This window comes from Lepisma saccharinum, chromosome 10, assembly GCF_977018435.1.
Source record: "Lepisma saccharinum chromosome 10, izLepSacc3.1, whole genome shotgun sequence".
Taxonomy (NCBI): Eukaryota; Metazoa; Arthropoda; class Insecta; order Zygentoma; family Lepismatidae; genus Lepisma; species Lepisma saccharinum.
This window is the reverse complement of record NC_139238.1, coordinates 84,660,792-84,679,863: the sequence shown is the minus strand read 5'-3', so window position 1 is coordinate 84,679,863 and position 19,072 is coordinate 84,660,792. Positions and strand designations below refer to the sequence as shown.

General features: G+C 38.0%; 1 protein-coding gene across 13 annotated transcripts in view; it reads right to left on the bottom strand.

The window, feature by feature from the left end:
- Window positions 1-19,072, bottom strand: part of mtd (TLD domain-containing protein mustard) — a 652,551-nt gene that overhangs the window by 57,903 nt on the left and 575,576 nt on the right. The window contains exon 1 of one of the 13 annotated variants that reach the window (XM_083130062.1): window positions 15,761-15,953. The exons of the other annotated variants lie outside the window; for them this stretch is intronic. Coding sequence (XP_082986188.1) covers window positions 15,761-15,820 — 60 coding nt within the window. The 5' untranslated portion in view covers window positions 15,821-15,953. Of the gene's footprint in view, window positions 1-15,760; window positions 15,954-19,072 lie in introns of those variants that run through there. 13 annotated transcript variants of the gene reach the window in all.

Here is a 19,072-nt window from a genome sequence, read left to right as displayed (position 1 = left end):
GTGGAAAATTGCATAGTGAAAATTATGTGAGGGGTGTTTGTGACGGACCTGTGAATCCGCACAATATGATTATATGTTTATTGAAATTATTAATTTCATATTATAAAAATCACTTTATATTAATAAAAAAAAATATGTATAATTATTACTTTGTACAACGTTAATTATGTTTTATGTTATTTATTGCACTATACGCTGTATAAACGAGATATTTGGAATTCTAATGTTGCTATAGCAACAAGAATCAATAGTCATTATGTGGTAATGTGTGTGACTAAAAATAGAAATATAGGTAATAGTGAACTGCATATTGCTCAGTTATTTCACTAATAGAATAGACCCATAGAAGTTGTATCTTCACCTTCGCGTTTTAGTTTCAAATATATATGAACGAAATGTAATCGTGCAAATGATTGACTTGTGAATGTCACATGTTTAGGAATGGATCTGGAATAAAATCACGACTTCGGATATGCAATTTCCAGGACAGGAAAAACTGTATTTATAGAATCTAAATCTGTGAAGAGATTCTCACAAATATCATCCCAAAGTCTGCCTGAAGAGAGGAAGGAAATCACAAAAGACCAATTTACAAACCACCAAGTTCGGTCGGCTCTAACTAGAATTTACGGCTCATATTGCCACACTTGGTTGATTGATTGATTTAGTTTATTTTACTTTGTTTTTCTGCCACTTTTGTCTGATCGCGAAGATGAGGATGAATGACGATACGATAAATTAACACGTACAAACAACACCTATGCGGGATTCGAACCGGAACCCGGCGGTCACACTTGGTCTCTTCCCAAATAGTCTTTGAGTGTAAGGGGTGACCTTTTCGGAAGACAAATGTCAACCTTTCTTGCAAGTAGTACATCTTGGACTGCATTTTGCAGACTAGCGAGGCTCTGACGCCTGAATTCACAGCCGGTATAATCATCTGTGGTGGTTGTGTCATCCATATATGTGTTAGTTGTCCCTTCATCCATTTCAGCCCCATCGTCGCAATTAGTCAAAATTGGAAGAAATTTGACGTTAAATAAACTAAATCAATCAAAACACAATAGCCTTAAACGATTCTTCACCTTATTAACGTCAGTTTGATCGTTAAGGTTGAGAAAGAACACAGGATTCAATCAGCTAACCAAGCAGTTTGAAATTTATTTCTCGTCGCCTGGCAACGCACCTTCCTTTATCGGTTCGACCGTCAACATTGAAACCTACAATAAACCAATAAACATTATTTCTGTGACGTCACGTTGAGTCCAGACACACGGTGTTTCCTTATGCGAGAGTATTGGATTTTCCATTGCAAGGGGCAACTTTTAAAGTTGTGACAGCAGTTATGAAGCAAAATTGTGTGTGTATCGTACATCCATGTAAAGATGAGATTTTGGAGAATACGTGGACATTTTTACACATATATTGCAGAGGATTAGGTAAAGAAAAACAGGAGTCAGAAATCAAAGCAAATGCTCATAGCCAACATCTGATCCGGGAAATAAGAATGGGCGTATTTTCTTCTAAAATACACGATTGATTAGGTTATTTTACGTCGCCCTTCTACCTCTTTTGGCTAATCGCGATGTCGAGAATGGATACTTGCAAATAACACCACCAATGCTCGGGTCGGGATTCGAACTCGGGACACCTAGCGTCGAAGCGCGCTGTGCTAACCACTCCAAGAAAGTCGCCTTAAAAATGCACGACTTCCTTACTCCAGTAATTCTTTACATTATCCTCTCTAAGGTGAGTGTAATAACACAACGTTACGGGTTTGTTTGATTGAATTTGTTTATTTTACTTCGCTTTTCTGCAATTTTAGCTAATCGCGAAGATGAGAATGAATGACGCTATAAAGAAATTGATGAAGGTACACTCACAAAGAACACCCATGCCCAGGTCGGGATTCGAACCCGGGATGGCTTCGTTTCTTTGCTAATATGGTGTATAGGGAAAATGCTGATCAAGAAACCCGACTTACACCGAGAAGCCTGTAGCCTTCACTACGCAAGGTCGAACTCGTAAAAATTGATCCCATCGAGAATCGAACACGATCAGCTTTAGAGTTGATTCACATCTACGCTCAAACAGTGCACTGTCTGCTCACGCTTCCCTCACGGTCAGGGGTATCCACACTTTCGCTCCGGTCACATACACACATTTTTCTGATATACATAGCGCCTGCCGATTGTGCTAACTACAACGTTTAAGAGTTTTTGAACGACAGACTTGGCTGTTAAAAGCAATGACGTTAGAAGAGAATGACAAGAAAGAAATAAAAAATCCAATTGGTGCAGGCTGCAAGTTTTATGTCCTGCACCCTCGTGTAGTGGACAGCGACAGCTTTTCATGAATTTTCGAATGTCACTTGCAACTTTTTGAAAGCATACCGGAAAAAATTCAGAGAAAAATAAAAACAACTGCTGCCATTTTTCCTAGGGAAAAGCTCGTACTATGTGTACGGTAAGAAAAATTCAATTATGCTATATAATATTTGTTTATTACTATTCTCGTGAAACATACAAAGTAATAAAACTAAAATAACCATGTAGTTTATAAGTAACTTGTTCAAATTATCAAAAGAACTAATTTTTGCTTTCCAAAATTATCACGAATTCACAGACAAGGTATAAAACAACGTATATAATACAGGATTTTCGTAGTTGTACACCTGAACGAGGTTCGCTCCGGTCAAATATTCCTTCCAATTGATAGAGCTGAGCGGACCTTGACGTGAGTGCTAAGAATGAATGCTTATATTTAAGAATCATTCAGTAATATTTGACCAGATTGTTGACCTGAGCGTAGACGTGAATCATATTATAGTTCAGCCGTTGGGAAGGGATGCACTGCAGCGATTTGGATCCATTATACACGTTCATGTGAAAATTAACAAAACTTTGTCAAACTTTTGATTGCTAGGATTTTGATTTCTTTAAAACGAGAAGATGACTGTGGCAAGCCTTGCCTGGCGTGTGTGAGACCTTGGAATTTTTAACAGGAAAATATTCCCTGGAGCCTGAGATGTGAAAATAAAAAGACCCAGACGATAAAAAAACGAACCTAGACGTTTCGTGCAAGAAGGCACTCGTGGTGGATGATAAATGTGGAGACCGATCAATGGCCACTGGGCGAGATCCAACCGTCTCAGATTTGTATTTCACGGAGACTGAATTACGTAAGCCACAAATAAATAAGCAATATGAGAAAAGGGTATTTCATAGGGAAAGGTGGGAGGGGGTCGGCAAGTTTAAGTGCAGGAACCGAACTCTGAACCCGTTTGTTTAGCAAATACACCAGTCTCAAGTCATACTTGAATGACTTTACACTCAACATAAGATTTCCCTCAACAATAACTGATGTAATTGTTTTATTTCTAATAGTTTATTTAATAACTATAGAATGCATTCTATATGCTGAATTTCCTCAAGACATAATATATAGAAACTTAAGAGAAAAATGCAGGCTTGATCAGGACTTCAACCTGGGTCTCTGGCACACCGTACCATTGCTGGACAAACTGACTTACCAATGGTACAATATGTCAAGGGTCCTGCATTTTTCACTGAAATTTCTGTACAGTACATCACCTGGGTGTGCCAAATCGTAATGTAATAATTACTGATATTGAATAAATGACTAGTGTAATCTGCTGAATTATCTCAACAAGTGATATCACCATCCGTATTGCTTTTAGTCCCCAATATACGTATATTAGGATGATTCACTTAGACGTGTAAAAATTTCCTTGAAAAATGATATGTATGTTGAAGATTCGCAAGTGAACGGGTCTGGAAAACTCTTTTCCCCTTTTTAACCGACCACGGAAATTTGAGCTGAGAGCAACAACCTCATAACTATACGGATAAAATACGATACTGCTCATTATGCATTACTAATGATGAAAACAAGCAAGGTTATTGCCTCATTTCCTAACCATATTATGGATGGGATATCCTCGAAAGCAAAATAACTGCATTTATAATCACAATGTATCTGCGAACTGCTCGTTAATGCTGCGATTCAAAGGTACGTTCACAGAATAGACGGCTCGTAAATTATTGGGTCATTCTGTTTTTTCGTTACGGCGTCCTGTTCCGACTAAACTCTTCGACCATTTCAAAAGTACAGGATCGTAAAATTATTTTACCGTCAGCCTCGGTAAGCATTCATTTTCACAAGCTTCACGTATCGATCAGACTGGTCCGTTTTCTTAATATCGTGCATAGTGTCTTCTCAGACTGTTGGTGGCGAATGCGCAACACTTCGGTGTGAAACCCCCCGTGTCGCTTCGGTCTGAAAGCTGCCTTGAATATCCTACTTGTTTCGAGTATTTGTAAGTCCATTTGGAGGTATTCTCCGAGCCGAAAAGTACCAGTACTATATTACGCTATCTTAGGTGTGGATAACAAAGTACATGGCTTTAATGTAATAGTTATTTCACCTAGCTTTTCTACTTTTATCGATGCATCGCGACGATGAGGATGAGTGATGAACTGATAAGAATACATGAATTTACATGAACGCGTCCAAGCCTTAGCCAGATTCGAACTACAACTACTCACGTACGAAAATTTATATCAGCATATTTTCCATTTAGGATAACGCATAACATCACCATGGTTCACCAGTTACTGAAACAGCCTTTTTCGGGGCCTTTGAAAACTATGCTAAACACAATGGTTTCCTTTAGGTTAGAACCACAAAGAATTGTTTATATTTTTGGACTATTTGTTTACTGGTCATTTTAGTTTTTTTTTTTTTTTTTTTTTTTACATTTTGTGGTTCCTTAATTGAATTTTCCTCCTTCATGTGCATTATAGTGCCCTTCCTTTTACGTATCCCAAAATTCAACAAATGAATGGCTTATTGCAGAAAGGGACCTGAGTCACTTTTTCACAATTCTGAGAAAAACAAGAAAAATCGTATAATATTGATAGTGTAAGAAAGAAATGTACCGCTGTTGGCTCAAATATTTAGCATAAAGAAAAGTTAATTTTGCAACCCTCAATGCGCCCCCCTGCAGTATGCTGCTAGAGACAGTGGAGATGAAAAGGTTGTGACTCCGGTACCTTTCCGCAATAAAAGTGAAAACTGTGAGAAATAAGACGAGAAATATCCTACAAACGCACGTTTGTCGTTACCACATAAGCTAGGTTAGGTTAGGTTATATATGCCACAGAAAATTATAGATTTATCAATAAATACAGTGTACTGCACTTTCTGGACTTTATTGTCGGTGTTTGAAGTACAATAATGTACGAGCTCATACATGCATGTGTTATTCTACATCTGAGCCTGTTTCATTGCCGTGTGTACTGGGCCGCTGAAGAATATCTTCATAAAATCCTTTGACGTCGTCTGGTACATACGACAAGGTAGTTCATGTGTCTTTCAATTTAGTAAGCTTGATCGGCATACGTGCAACTGGGAACGTACGTGGCGTAGGAATTACAATTCTTGCACCTTTGGAGAGATAGAAGGTATGAGACGTCAAACCTTTGATGAATTCGGATACCTTGACAGTACCCTTATGTTCAACACAGTATTCAAAGTAATGATATTTGGAAATCTGAAAATACTGCCTATTCTTGTAGGAACACATGGTGGTTTCCACAGATGCCACATTTTTTTTGTAGACATGAGGCCACCATGTTGCGAAATCAATAATGTTACTGGTGTCAATAAGTTTGACAGTATTTTTACCGCCCCGAGCTGCATTGCAGATTAGCGTACACAGTTCGTACAACGTATAAATACGGTTAAGTATATTGCAAAAAAGGACCCGAGTCAGGAACTCGGGTACCTTTCTGCACTAAAGCACACTTTTCACTGTGCATTTTCTTGGCTATAGCCTCGTGTGACTGACGCCCTTTTTGCACTAAAAGATGTGTCTGTAACTAGGAAAATAAAAAATACCATTAACTCAGATTACTCAAAAATGTGACTCAGGTCCCTTTCTGCAATCAGCCATTCAAATGTAAAATCTATCTTCGATTAAAATACAAAGAGGACTAGTTTTTTTTCTTAACGTTGTTAGTTTAAACCACCAAACATTCACATGAACTGTGTCGTTTTATTCTTCCACAAGCACGTAAATCTTGATATTTAATGCTTACATTCCAGCATCTACAGTGTGTGTTTTAAGGTTTGAAACTTCTGAGCCCTAGCTACCTGTTAGTCGAGGGGCAAAAATCCAAACCTCTACAAAAAGAGCTTCAGATTTAGTATTGACCAAAAAGTATGATTTTTCTTTAATATCCTAAACATACAGACGCTCTTCCGGAGTGAGGAAGTATTTTTTTGTTAAGCTCTATGTATAAAATTAAAAACTTATTTCAGCTATTCCAGCTGGCCGACTTCTGATAAATAACAGCTATTTTTGTGTTCTTAGGAATTACCAGTCACTTTCCTAACTAGCTTAAGTGTGGAGAACTGCTGGATTGTTTACAACCCACAAAACATCCATGCGTTACACTAAACAGAATTATCCTAACCACTGGCGTACGCAGAGGGGGGAGCTGATGGGGTCACATCCTATCCTAAATTTTGAGAAAAATCAACATTTTCGAATAGAAACAGTGACGAAGAAATTTCTTATCGTGTGTGCTGCTTCCCTAGAAACAGTTATGTACTATCCACCTTTAAAATTCCAGCTCCTCCCGGAAAAAAAATCCTGTGTATGCCAGCGATGCTATCCACTACAGTGGCGGAGGGTCGGATTTTGTTAATCTTACGCGTTCTTTGCTAATGTCCCTTCATAAATTTCATCTAATCATCGCGATTAGCCAAAAGTGGCAATGGGCGGCGTAAAATAAGAATTAGAGACATTCACATTGGGAGAGAATATAGTTATAATTTTAAGAAATTAATAGAACGATCTCCACTTAATTCTACGACTTATTAATGGATCTCTCCTGTAGCCTTGGCTTTGCTTTGTCATGAAAAGGGTCCCGGATTCAATTCCCGACCGAGGCCTGCTTTAAAGTGTAGCTCTAATTGGCCTATCATCATAAAGAAGAAAACGTAAAAGAAGCATCACCATGAAGCTTAACGGTTTATAGCCGTGTAACCGAATGGTTGTCGCTCTCGCGGATCCTGAGTTCAATCCCATCGGGAACTTCTAAAAATCGGTGCTGGCCCAGCGGCGATAGGACTGGAGGCGCTGGCCATGCGTGAGAAGTGCTGGGAAGGGAAGAAGGGGGTTGAAGAGATGCGTCGACTCCCTCCCCTGTGAATTGATATAGTTCATTCGTTACAAAAAAAGTAGAAAGCGTGTTATTTTTATTGTAAGTAGTAACAGAAATAAAGTTCAGTTAGTATTGGAACAGAAAAAACAAATAAAAACTACATTAGATTGAAAAAAATAGCGTTAAATAGAGGAAGCAAGTCATGTTTTCACGTTGTCACTTAATTGAAAGAATCACTAGTTCCACAGTTTTCACAATCCCCACAGTGTTTTATGCGAGAGATTACATAACACATTTTATAACTAAAATTGAAAATGTATACCACGAGCGCACAAAATTCACGGCGATGTTGCCACGTTGTGTCAACTGTTTTTGCCTTTCAAGGGTGTCCCGTGCATTGTGCTTACTGGGCACAAGTTCCGTCAATTTCGCACCGGAGAATCTAACCTAATTTTGTAATTACTCTTAAATTCTTTCTTTAAGGTACAAGGATAGAGATTCAGAACCAGGATTGTGGTCACGTTCCTTTCTCGGGGTTCCGTTCTTCCGATCCTCTACACAGGCCAGCCATTACACAATCATAGATGTGGCAACGCAGCATAGGATGTTGTGCTCTTGTCGCACCTTTCATATACTACGAGCGCACACTTTTGCATCCTATTTTTTACGCAATGAGAGCTTAAAGAATTCGAACAAAACACCAAGCAGGCTGCTGGCAACCTCTGCATCAGCATAGGGAAAAATCCATTCCTTAAAAACTTACCGGATACAAGAGAGACAATTTACCGGGCAATATTTATGGATCCCACTAAACTATCCACCTTTACAATTCCAGCCCCTCCAGAAAAAAATCCTGCGTACGCCAATAACTCCCCCTAAATGTGCTCATGAAAACGGGTAAATTAATGACGACACGTTCTCAATTTGGAACATTATACTACCTACTCAGGCCCGTAGCCACGATTTTATTTGGGGGGGGGGGTCATCCCTTATCAGCACAGACGTCGTCAGAAATATTTGTAGAGGGGCTAAGGGCATTGATAAAACTTGATTAGTAGAAATAATGACAATAATAATTATTACCACGGGTATAATTGTTATTTTACAATAATAATACAAGTTATTAAAAATAAACAACTTTTAATCCAAATTTATCATTATTATATAAATGGAGATACTTTTGGACTCGATCCACTGTATGAGTGAATATCCAACACAAGTGTTGTCCATTATTTTTCTTACATTTTGTACAGTGTACTGAAATTCATAGTCATTGTATTTTGTGATTATTTACACATTCAGTTACAAAAAGGCTTGAAAAGTTAGAGCCAAATTATACTCAAAGTTTATATTGTGTGACCTCTCGCAAAAAAAAAAATATTTTGAGAGATGTGGATCCAATTACTCTTTGGATTAAATGGTAGAATATAAAAATGTAATTTTGTTCCTATATTACACACTAATTTTTCCCCATCTATTGTTTAATTTCGCTAAGGAAATAAAATGAATTACCATATACACTATTTAAATGAGATTTTTGTGGGATTTCGGGGGGGGGGCGCTTCAGCCCTCTCCCTGGCTACGTGCCTGTACCTACTGGATGAAAGACAGACAGGGAACCTCAAACGCCACGCCGAAACCTCACAAGAGTTCTTGGCGATGAGAGAATTCTTGCGTTACGACAAAGACTTGTCTATGGCTACACCAGCTTGCAACGACTTTGGAATCTGCAGAGGTAATTTTTCACATAATTTAGCGCCGGGGGCAAACCGTTCAGTCTTTGGTAGGTTCCTTTCACTTCTCGAGCCTGCAGAGAGCGATATTTCATTATGTAAGCCTTCAGCTCCCGGGGCGACTTCCATTATCGAGGTAGCAACGTTCGACCTGCATATAACAGGAGATCAAAGGCTCTTTCCTACACAACTGCTTAGCCATTGCTAAAAACGAACATGCCACAACTGTGACCATTTAGAAAAAAACCCGGCAAATCTTAGACAAACTTAAAACGATGGTAGATTTTAAACTTTTAAAAAAAGTATGGAAGAACGGCTCCTTTGAAGTTCAAAACCTGGCAAGTAGTTTTCCGTCGGGTGACTGGTGGTCGACCCAAGGAGTTCCACCACCAGTGGCGTGCCCAGATTTTTGAAAGGGTGGGGGTGTTTACGTGTACATTTTTAATAGTCAGTCCTCAATTTGCCATCTTTTCAGGCCTTTGACGTTCTTAGGAATAGTGGGTCATGGGGGGAGGGGGTAATTCCCACAAATTCCCTCTTGGGCACACCATAGCCCGCTACTTCCGTTCCAGCAACTCTTTTACTGTATCAGTGGTTAGGGATTGGAATGAACTTTCACATGAAATGAGAAAATCAATTTCCATAGGTATCTTCAAAAGAAGATTAAGAGAAAGTTTCATGGAGTGATTTTTTTTTGTTTTGTCAAATTAGTACATGTTTAATAAATATTTGTAGTGGCCTATAATGTATATAAACCTATGTATGAGTGTGTGTACATGTACTGTATGTGTTTTATGTATTTCTTTGAATTACATATTTTTTACCGCTGTTGGTTTGACATGAAACGTATATGTGTGATCGTTATTTGCAATGTTTATATATGAATCAATTTATGAATATGTTCTATATTATGAAATTTTGTATGTGGTTGAGTGTAAGAAAAGGCATGAGCCTTAATCTCCGCCACAAATAAATAAATAAATAAATACCCCTGTATCCTCATAAATCATAATGGTTGGATCAATGCCGAACTCTTTTGGAGCTCTTTTCACCGGGGATCGAACTCGGGACCGTCCACACCAAAGATTGCAACGCTAACCACTCCGCAACGCGTGATCTCAACAACTAAATGAACAGTTTAAATAAGAGTAATCTCAAACAGAAAACATAGCAAAAGTAAACCTTTTATGGAAATCAATCATCTCGGACAAACTAAAATCATGGGGGCCGTCGACCCACTGTAGCCCCTCGAGAATTACATCGACAGATTTCAACGTTTTACGTAATATAAAAGTGGTTCCAGCGTTAGGAAACAATAAATAACGGAGATATTTGATCGCAAAGTATGACCCACGTAAGCACAAGAAACTCCTATTCCGGAATACTATCGCTCATTTTTCCCGTAAAAAATTCCCAATCAGCAGCAAAACTAACACTCCTGGCGTAACAAAAACTTGAAATCACTATCGGTACCAAATATGGCCCTCCTAACCTAACAACTATTTCCAAAATACAAAAATATATAATTTTAAAAAGTACTAACCTTAAAACAATGAACTTTCTGTTACGTGGTTGCAGAGGCGAAATGTGCCAATTGGCAGACTAATCGCACATTTTCATTAATAGCACTTACCACACTAAAAACGCACACCCACCTTCCAAAGAAAATCCGGGGCACAACACTTTAGCAACCTTTTGTTCTTACGTCACGGGCCTACGTTGTTAGGTTAGGCTAGCTAGGTTTAGTACTCTTAGCCTAATAATAATAATTTGTCCTTGTATTTATGCTAATGTTACTTAACCTAACAGGCCTAACGTAACCTCGTAGGCATTCCTTATCTACCGAAACATCGTCTGCAGTAAATCTCGCGCTTCCTGACGTAACACCAGGATTGCCAACCTTCAATCTCCGATATTTCCAACACGGCTCCAAGTTACAAAACACAAACAACTTAACATGTTCCTTCATATCACATGCAGATGGCAACGATGAAAATGACGTCATAAATAGTCCCCCATAAACTCATTACTCCACTATAATAAAATCTTCTAAAGCTAAAAACAACACAAATCGTTCGTATAGAACATAATCTTCATAAATGACACAAAAATCATCACCTTATAGCGGGGGTGCGGAGAGTCGACGGTACCAAATCATGGTAAAACTAAGAATTGTTTGTTTGAATTGTTATTTTAAGTCCACTTTATGCGCAGACTGGACCTACAGTCTAAAGTGGGATCCCCACTGTCCCTCCACCGGGGAGGCCCCGGTAAAACTAACAACATTCCAAAAAAGAACAATTGTCGAAATCTGCTAAAAAACATAAAATATTGCAGAAGTAGGAACATTTATAAAAGTAATCGCAGACATCTATTCAAAAACAGGAACCATTGTGTAATGAAGGCCACTAAAAAAGGGGACAATCTGCTGCATCTTAGCTCAACAAATTGAATGCAGTCTCATTCCAAGCAGGCCAGCAATTTGACAAGTGATGAATGGGAAAACATCTGAGGAGAAAGCTGTCGCAGACTCAATTAGAAATTCTTTGAAGAAATAACAGGCACGTGAAAGTGGATACTTTGTTTTCCAGCAAGAACTTCACGTCATTAGGGTTAATGGCGACGAAAGACAATGCAGGATAATGCAATGTGTACAGTTTTCCTTGAACGTCATTTCCGCCTATGAATCAAGATTTGCCTGTTTCCAGGGCCCCCTCTGTGGATTATACTAAACTGAACAGCAGTGCTCGAAGTGAGGAGGGGTGGTGGTACCCCCCCTCTCCCCAGCTAACAAATGCCACTTGAAGCGCTGCTAACACGTATTTAATGTCTTTAGTGTCGTCGTGCAATGGGTTAATCAAGGGGGAGGGGTGCAAGGCAACAGTTCGTACATTGACAGTAATTAGCGATTACCGGCCACTTTCACGTATGCAATGTAGTTTGTTTTCTTTAAATTTTACTTCGCATTTCTGCTACTTTTGGCTAATCGCGAAGATGAAGATGAGTGATGGAATTGATCAAGGGACACTCACAAAGAACACGCATGCTTAATCGAACCCGGGACCCCTGGCGTAGCTCGCTGTGCTAACCACTACGCCGCGGAGGTCGGCTCTAAAATTAGAAACTTCTACAATTTAGTGATCACCCTTACAAGCTACTTCTAAAACTAACGATAAACTCGGGGTGCAAAATCGCTGCAGATTGGTGGTGAAGAAGCAGACACACACATTTATAATATATATATATATATATATATATATATATATATATACATATATATATTATAAGAGACAATATATTATATCGACTGTCCATTAAAATTCGATTGCAAATTTTAGATTATTACTTCAAAATTAAGAGACATTAAGAAGATAATTGTTTCCTGTATAAAATTCACATCGAAATTCTATTACTTGTTTTATTAATATATTTATATACAATATTTTGTGGTAGCTGACGAAAGGCAATGAGAAATTGAGAAGAAATAACAAGTCTGACTATTTCTGTGTTCCAGGAATTGCTGGGTTCAGAAGGGCCCTTAGAGATGATGCTCTCTGTTGTCCATTCTTTATGAGTTTTAGATATTATTCCAGTACAGTATATTCTACTCCCAAACCAATTATTTATGTTTCTTGTTACAACCAAAACTCTCCCACCCCCCAGGATTTCGCACCCTGGATAAACTTCCGGTGGACCTAGCGGGCGGCAGAAAAAAATAATCATGCGAGAAAATTGATTGCACCTCCAGTGCGTAGAGTAACTCAACAGTTGAAGAATACATAGGGCAAACCTGATCAAGTCAAACTTTATCGATTTGTTGTTTTCGATGGCATTAAACAAGCTCTATCCGTGTAGTTTTGTATAATGTAACCGTACAGTCGAAAAGTTGAGAGTCCTGAAAAATGTTAAAAAGTTTTAAAATGCTCTATATTGGGAAAGATGTCTTGAAAGTTGGAATTTGTTCTGTAAAACCCGGAAAATGTGACTTATCAGGCATTTCCCCTGGACTCTTCAGCTCGAAGAGTGCAGAAAGTACTGGGCGCGGGTATATCAATCATTTTCCATTAAATTCGTATTTAGGGATTTTAGCGTAAATTTAGAGCCAAAATGACAAATTCAACCCAAAATTTTGTGAGCGCTGAGGGAATGTTTGGGGCAGAGGCGCAACCACGAATATTTGTCGGGGGGGGGGGGCAAGTACCACGATAAATGTACCAATATTAATAATTTTAATAATGATAATGTTAATGAAAATAATGTTAATAATAATAACGTTACTAATAATATTATTATAACATTATTATTATTGTTTTTATTGATTTGCTTTATTTTACTTCGCTTCTTGTGCCACTTTTGGCTAATTTGCGAAGATGGGGATGAGTGATGGCATGATGAATGGGTACTCGCAAACATCCATGCCCAAGCCGGTATTCAAACCCAGGACCAACATTATTATTACTATTAGTAGTGGTACCATCAAAGACGTTATTAGCCTCGTAAATTACGCAAAAAGGGGGTAGAAGTTTGTGCTAAAGCATTTGTGTTTGAACAAACTATTTGAATTATTATTTTAACACGTTCAATTTCACATTAATAACTGAACACAAGCACAAACTATTTTTGAAAGACAGAAAATGCTTGATAATTGCATTCTAAATTTATACATTTTTTACATTAACATAACTTTCATGCACGATATACGTATGTTTCACATATATGCAACGTGGAGTGACGTGGACACTAAATTGTGTACGTATTCAAAGTTTCTTTAATAAATATTATATACAGCATATAATATTTAAATACATTACACAACCAATTCATCCATCTCACAATAAACCAACAGATAATATTACATAAATTGTCTATCAAATGTGAACGCCCCCTTTCCTCCAAACAATTGTTCATACATTTAAAACAAAATCAATTAAGACAAGTCTTATTTCTCTGTCTGGTGATTTAAAATGCATTACAACGAACAAATAGCGAAGCGAGCAAGAACATTTTTGGATCCAATATTTTTGCAGGCTGAAATCAATATTAATTTAATCGGGCGCAAATAATTTCACGGAACGCCATGGCATTATATTATTTACAACTTCTGTGCCTGCCTCCCCGATGGCGTAGTGTTAACATCGTCGCCTTGTGATCAAGGGGTCCCGGGTTCGATACCAGGTGGAGGCACAGAGTGATTCGGCACCCACTTTAAGCTATAAGCGCAGTCTCAATTAGCCTTTCTGTGCATAAAGTAGACTTAAAAAAACACACAAATCAATCAATCAATCAATTTTACAACTTTTTTCATTTAGATCGCTCGGCGCCCAGGGCCGTTTCTCGCCGTCCCCTAACTACGGTTCTGAACTTGATAAAACTAAGAAAAGCAGGTATTGCGAGCAAGAAAATTTTACGAAACGCATTTTTATTTGCATAAAATTTGAAGTTGTGGGATGTAATTGCCCCCTGCAGGTACACTTGGCCGTCAATGTTTGCCTCCCCCTTGAACTCATTTCCGACCAAGGTTGGGGGGCAATGCCCCCCCTCTGGTTGCGCCACTGGGAGGGGGTGTTGGTTTGTGGGTGGGTGGATAAACCACTGGTCCTAGGTTGAGCAAGGGTTCGCATGTTTTAAACAACTTATTTTGAACGTTTAGAACGGTTTTTCTTTAGTGTTTAAAACACTTTTACAATCGAATAGTACGTAGATGAAATAGTTTTGTGCCGCACTTCACGTACATTGTTCTATTAACAGACCCCTTATCAACAAATATTCTTGAGAAATATGTTTTGTTATGTTTTACACGTTTTATTTGTTTAAAACAGGTTTATTTTGTTCTTGATTAAAACTCTGCTTAAAACATTAAATACGTGTTTTTTTTTTTTTTTAAAGAAAACAATTTTGCCAACGCTGATTTGAACTATGACTTTGGAATTCAAAATATTCCAGAAATGGCCTATGCGTAATGTAATGGCAGAAGGCAACAGAAATAGGTTTCGGGGGGGTCCGAACTAAGTGTCTCAGGAATAATAATAATAATAAATAAAATAATAATGTTTAAATTAAAATAATTATATTAAATCAAATTAATACTAATTACAACAAATTAAAATTATATTATTACGACACGATTAGGTAAAAAGGACTGTATAAGAATAGAGATAACAGTGCATATTATATGATCCCAATATAATCCTTGTCTTACAATAAGTTCAGAGGAGTTTATATAACAACGGCTAAACGAATAAATTTTTCATTATTTACTTTTAGTATTTGATAGATCTTGAATGGCAGCTATTGGTGAAGAAAGAAAATATCATGACTGCTGATGTTAATTTAAATATTGGAATTCCTTCTGCAGTTGCACTTAAATGGATGAAATTTTATGAATTTCGAACAAACACTATGTCGTCCTCATGCGCAACACTTGTAAGGAATTGTGAAAGGACTTGCGCCAAGCGTTGGCGAAGTAAACAGCGTTCGCTGAAGGGGAAATAGTAATTCCCTTCCCCAACTATTGAATTCCTCGCTATTAGGTCAGGTGCAAGCTACACGCAAGTTAGTGCTTTTTAATCAAATTGTTGATACCGGGAACTAGTTGTGAACTAACAGTAAAATAACAGAAAGAAAGTAGGCTTGAACATGCATATGACGCCATTGGCGTTGTGGTTATGGTAATAAAATTTCTCCGATGTGACTGCCCCAGTCACGTTGTATTTGACTACGTTACGCGGCACGAAACAGCTTATGATTCGTAAAGTTTCCGGAAAAGTGTGCATGTTCTCCTTTCAGATTTTTTGACACTGCGATAATAAACTCAACAGAACTGAAGTTACGTACCTTGCTCCTCATCTTGAGGTACCGTGCAAGCCGCATGAATGGTGAAGGTGTTTTGGGCATCTTTCCCAAACTGTCACTGAAAACTCACTGCAGTAAGAACCAAGCCACTAAGGCTATGCTGAAGAAAACTTGTTGAACGCGAACGAACTCTCGCACCGACGCACCACTCCTCCGATCGTACGCACAGACTGACAGCTGGCTGGAAAACCGCAACGTAGCGACCGCCCAACATAGATTTCCCTCTCCGCATGGCCGTCTGCGCATGCGCAGATATGACGAACATTGGTGTGGCACGCGACAGCATCCAGTCAGGTGGGCCGCTGTGGCCAGAAAATATGTGTGTGTGGGGGGGGGGAGGGGGTAATAGCTTTCATAAAACTTTAATAGCATTATTATTATTATACCCAGGGGTCGAAAAATACATGGCGACTGAATTTTTAAATCCAGTTATAAAATTTCTTTTTAAATATTTCGAGTTCTATTACGGAAATTCCCATTAATTTTTATTTTTGTAAATAACAAGTACAGTATGTGTTTTTTAAATGTTTGTGTGTTTTCTGTATTAAAGCAGAGTAATAAACATGCCAATATACATTCTTACTGTTGCTACTCGAATTTTAAAATCTGCAGCAATATGGTAGAGACGGCCGTATATGTCTTGCAGTTATTCATGTTGTTACCAGTCGAGCCACCCCCGCTCAAGAATTAATTACTTTCAATGCAATCTTGTATTAATTAATAAATTGAATATTTTAAGATCACATTTCGTAGCTAATCTTTCTTAGTGTCCTGGTGTTTTAATAGGTAGTTGAAAAAAATCTGGCTCGTGAATTACTTGTCTTGTCAACCCCTGATTATCCTATGATTATTACCATAACATTAATAAACAAAACTAATGAACCAATTTAATCCAAAATTTATATTATTGTTAATTCGTATATATTCTTGGGAAGACTTTTTTTTACTCGGTCCACCAGATTAGTAAATATCCAACAACAGATTATTATTATTATTATTATTTACATTTCAAAGCCGTAGATTAGTAGTTTGACTACATTATCTGGTAATCCTAAGCAACTGGGCCAAATTTGTTGATATTTATTTCTTAAAAATGGTCCTGGTGAACATTTCTTTCCAGCCCAGTTAATATGTTGTCACTAGTGCCTATTTTTCGGTGAGTGTTCTAAACAATTGAGGAAAAAGAACATCAAAATTATAAATCTAACTCTCTAGCCTTCTTAAACCTGAAGGTTCATGGCTGCAGCAACACAAGCCTTCCATCTGTCCCTATCCTGAGCAAGATCAATCCCATCTTTTCCATCCCTACCGATTTCCTTTAGATCCATCTCACCGTTATTTCTCCATCTTCGTCTTGGCTTTTCTACTGGTCTCTTACCATCAGGTTTCCCAACAAGAATCCTGTAAACTCTTCCCATTCGTGCCACATGGCCTGCCCACCTAAGTCTTCTTGATTTAATTATTCTAATAATATCTGAACATTAATACAAATTATGCAGTTCTACATTACGTAACCATCTCCACTAACCTGTTCCCTCATCCCTTTTAGGTCCAAAGATTTTTCTAAGGATTTTATTTTCAAATACTCTTAATTTATGTTCCTCTTTTAATGTAAGGGGCCAATTTTCACATCCATATAATACTAAATTATACATCTTACGCCTGAAATAATCACAGCCATGAATCTGTTCGACCCTGATGCACTTTGCATCAAATATGAATTTTTGACTAGGATGTAACAAACAGTGCACTACAGACCCAAATTCGCACAGAAAAAAAAATTCCCTTGGGCGTCAACACCTGAACCCTTACAAGTCTTCATTAAAACTAATTGGCAGGGAACAGGTAGAGCAAGTTGATCACGGCAATGACGTAAATAAAATGTATGAACAGAATGACAGAAACAAGTGCTTTCACTCGCCACGATTTTCTGCTACTAACTAACTGCTGATAACGAGACAGAAAAATAATCTGAAGTTGACAAAGCTGCTGTGACTTTTACGTCAGCCACGGAGCTATTTTTCATTGTTTCAACATAACAGCATGACAATTGCTACAAGGGCATGCGTAACTGAATACCGAAACAAATTATCTTTCCTCGACATTCATCGCATTTCATGTCCACCAATAGTAATCAATCTCGGATATTCCGACGCCGTGGCTAACGCTATTGCCTTGCAACCAACAAGTCCCTGGCTCGATTTCCAGGGGGATGTAACACAGGGTGTATACCAAAATAACGTTTTTCTTAACCCTTATTTATACGACCCGTACTTAGGTAAAGTTGGAAATTAGCAATTAAGAAAATAAATATTTATTTAATGAAAAAACCTTACCAAAAGCGCAGTTAAAATTAAAACTGAAGCTCTATTTAACAAGAGAATTAGACTTGCTTTATCTATTAATGCATCCTGGACTCACAGTCAGATTAATCTTATGTGAGGCTTGCGTTTTTCTTAATCCATCTTATCTTACCATCATTCATAGCCATCTTCGCGATTAGTCAAAGGGGCAGAAAAGTGAAGTAAAATGAACTAAACCAATCAAACAGTCATTGTGATAGCAAAAATTATTGACAAGTATAATTTCTCGACTTTTTGACCTCGCTGTTGATTTCTGTACATTTTCTTAACTTTCATGACTTTCTTGACTGGTAGACACCCTGTGAATAGTAGGGCTGTATTTTCGATATCCTCGGTGGAGTGGTTATCACATGGCGCTACGACGTCACGGTTTCCGGATTCGAATCCTAGCGTGGGCATGGGTGTTCTTAAGAGTCTTCCTTCATCATATCATCACTCATCCTCGTCTTCGCGATTAGACAAAAGAGCCAGATAAGCTAAGTAAAATAAACCAAATGAATCAATGAACCGTTATTTCGCTTGCTTTTTTCGGTGTACACAAACCTGGTATGTAACACTCAATAGCGAGCAGTCTGAGCTCGTCAACAAAATAACTGTATACACCTAGAAAATAAACAGTGGGTCACAAAGAAAGAAAACAGTTTGTTTGCCATTGTATTGAACGTGTTGAAAGAGCAAGAATATTTTCCACCGCTTTTATAAACATTACACAATGCTCAAATTTCTTAATATAAAATCCACGTAGGTATGCAGATCGTCAAGGAAAATTTCCAGAGCTGTCGAAGAATGAATTGAATTCCTTTCGTGACACACTTGTATAGCGAATCATTTTCCTCTCTCCTTTATCGTAAAAAATAATGGGTAGCTTTGTAGCTAGATATTTTGGTGCCCTAGGCAAAACTGTGGCTTTACACTCCCCCCCCACACACTA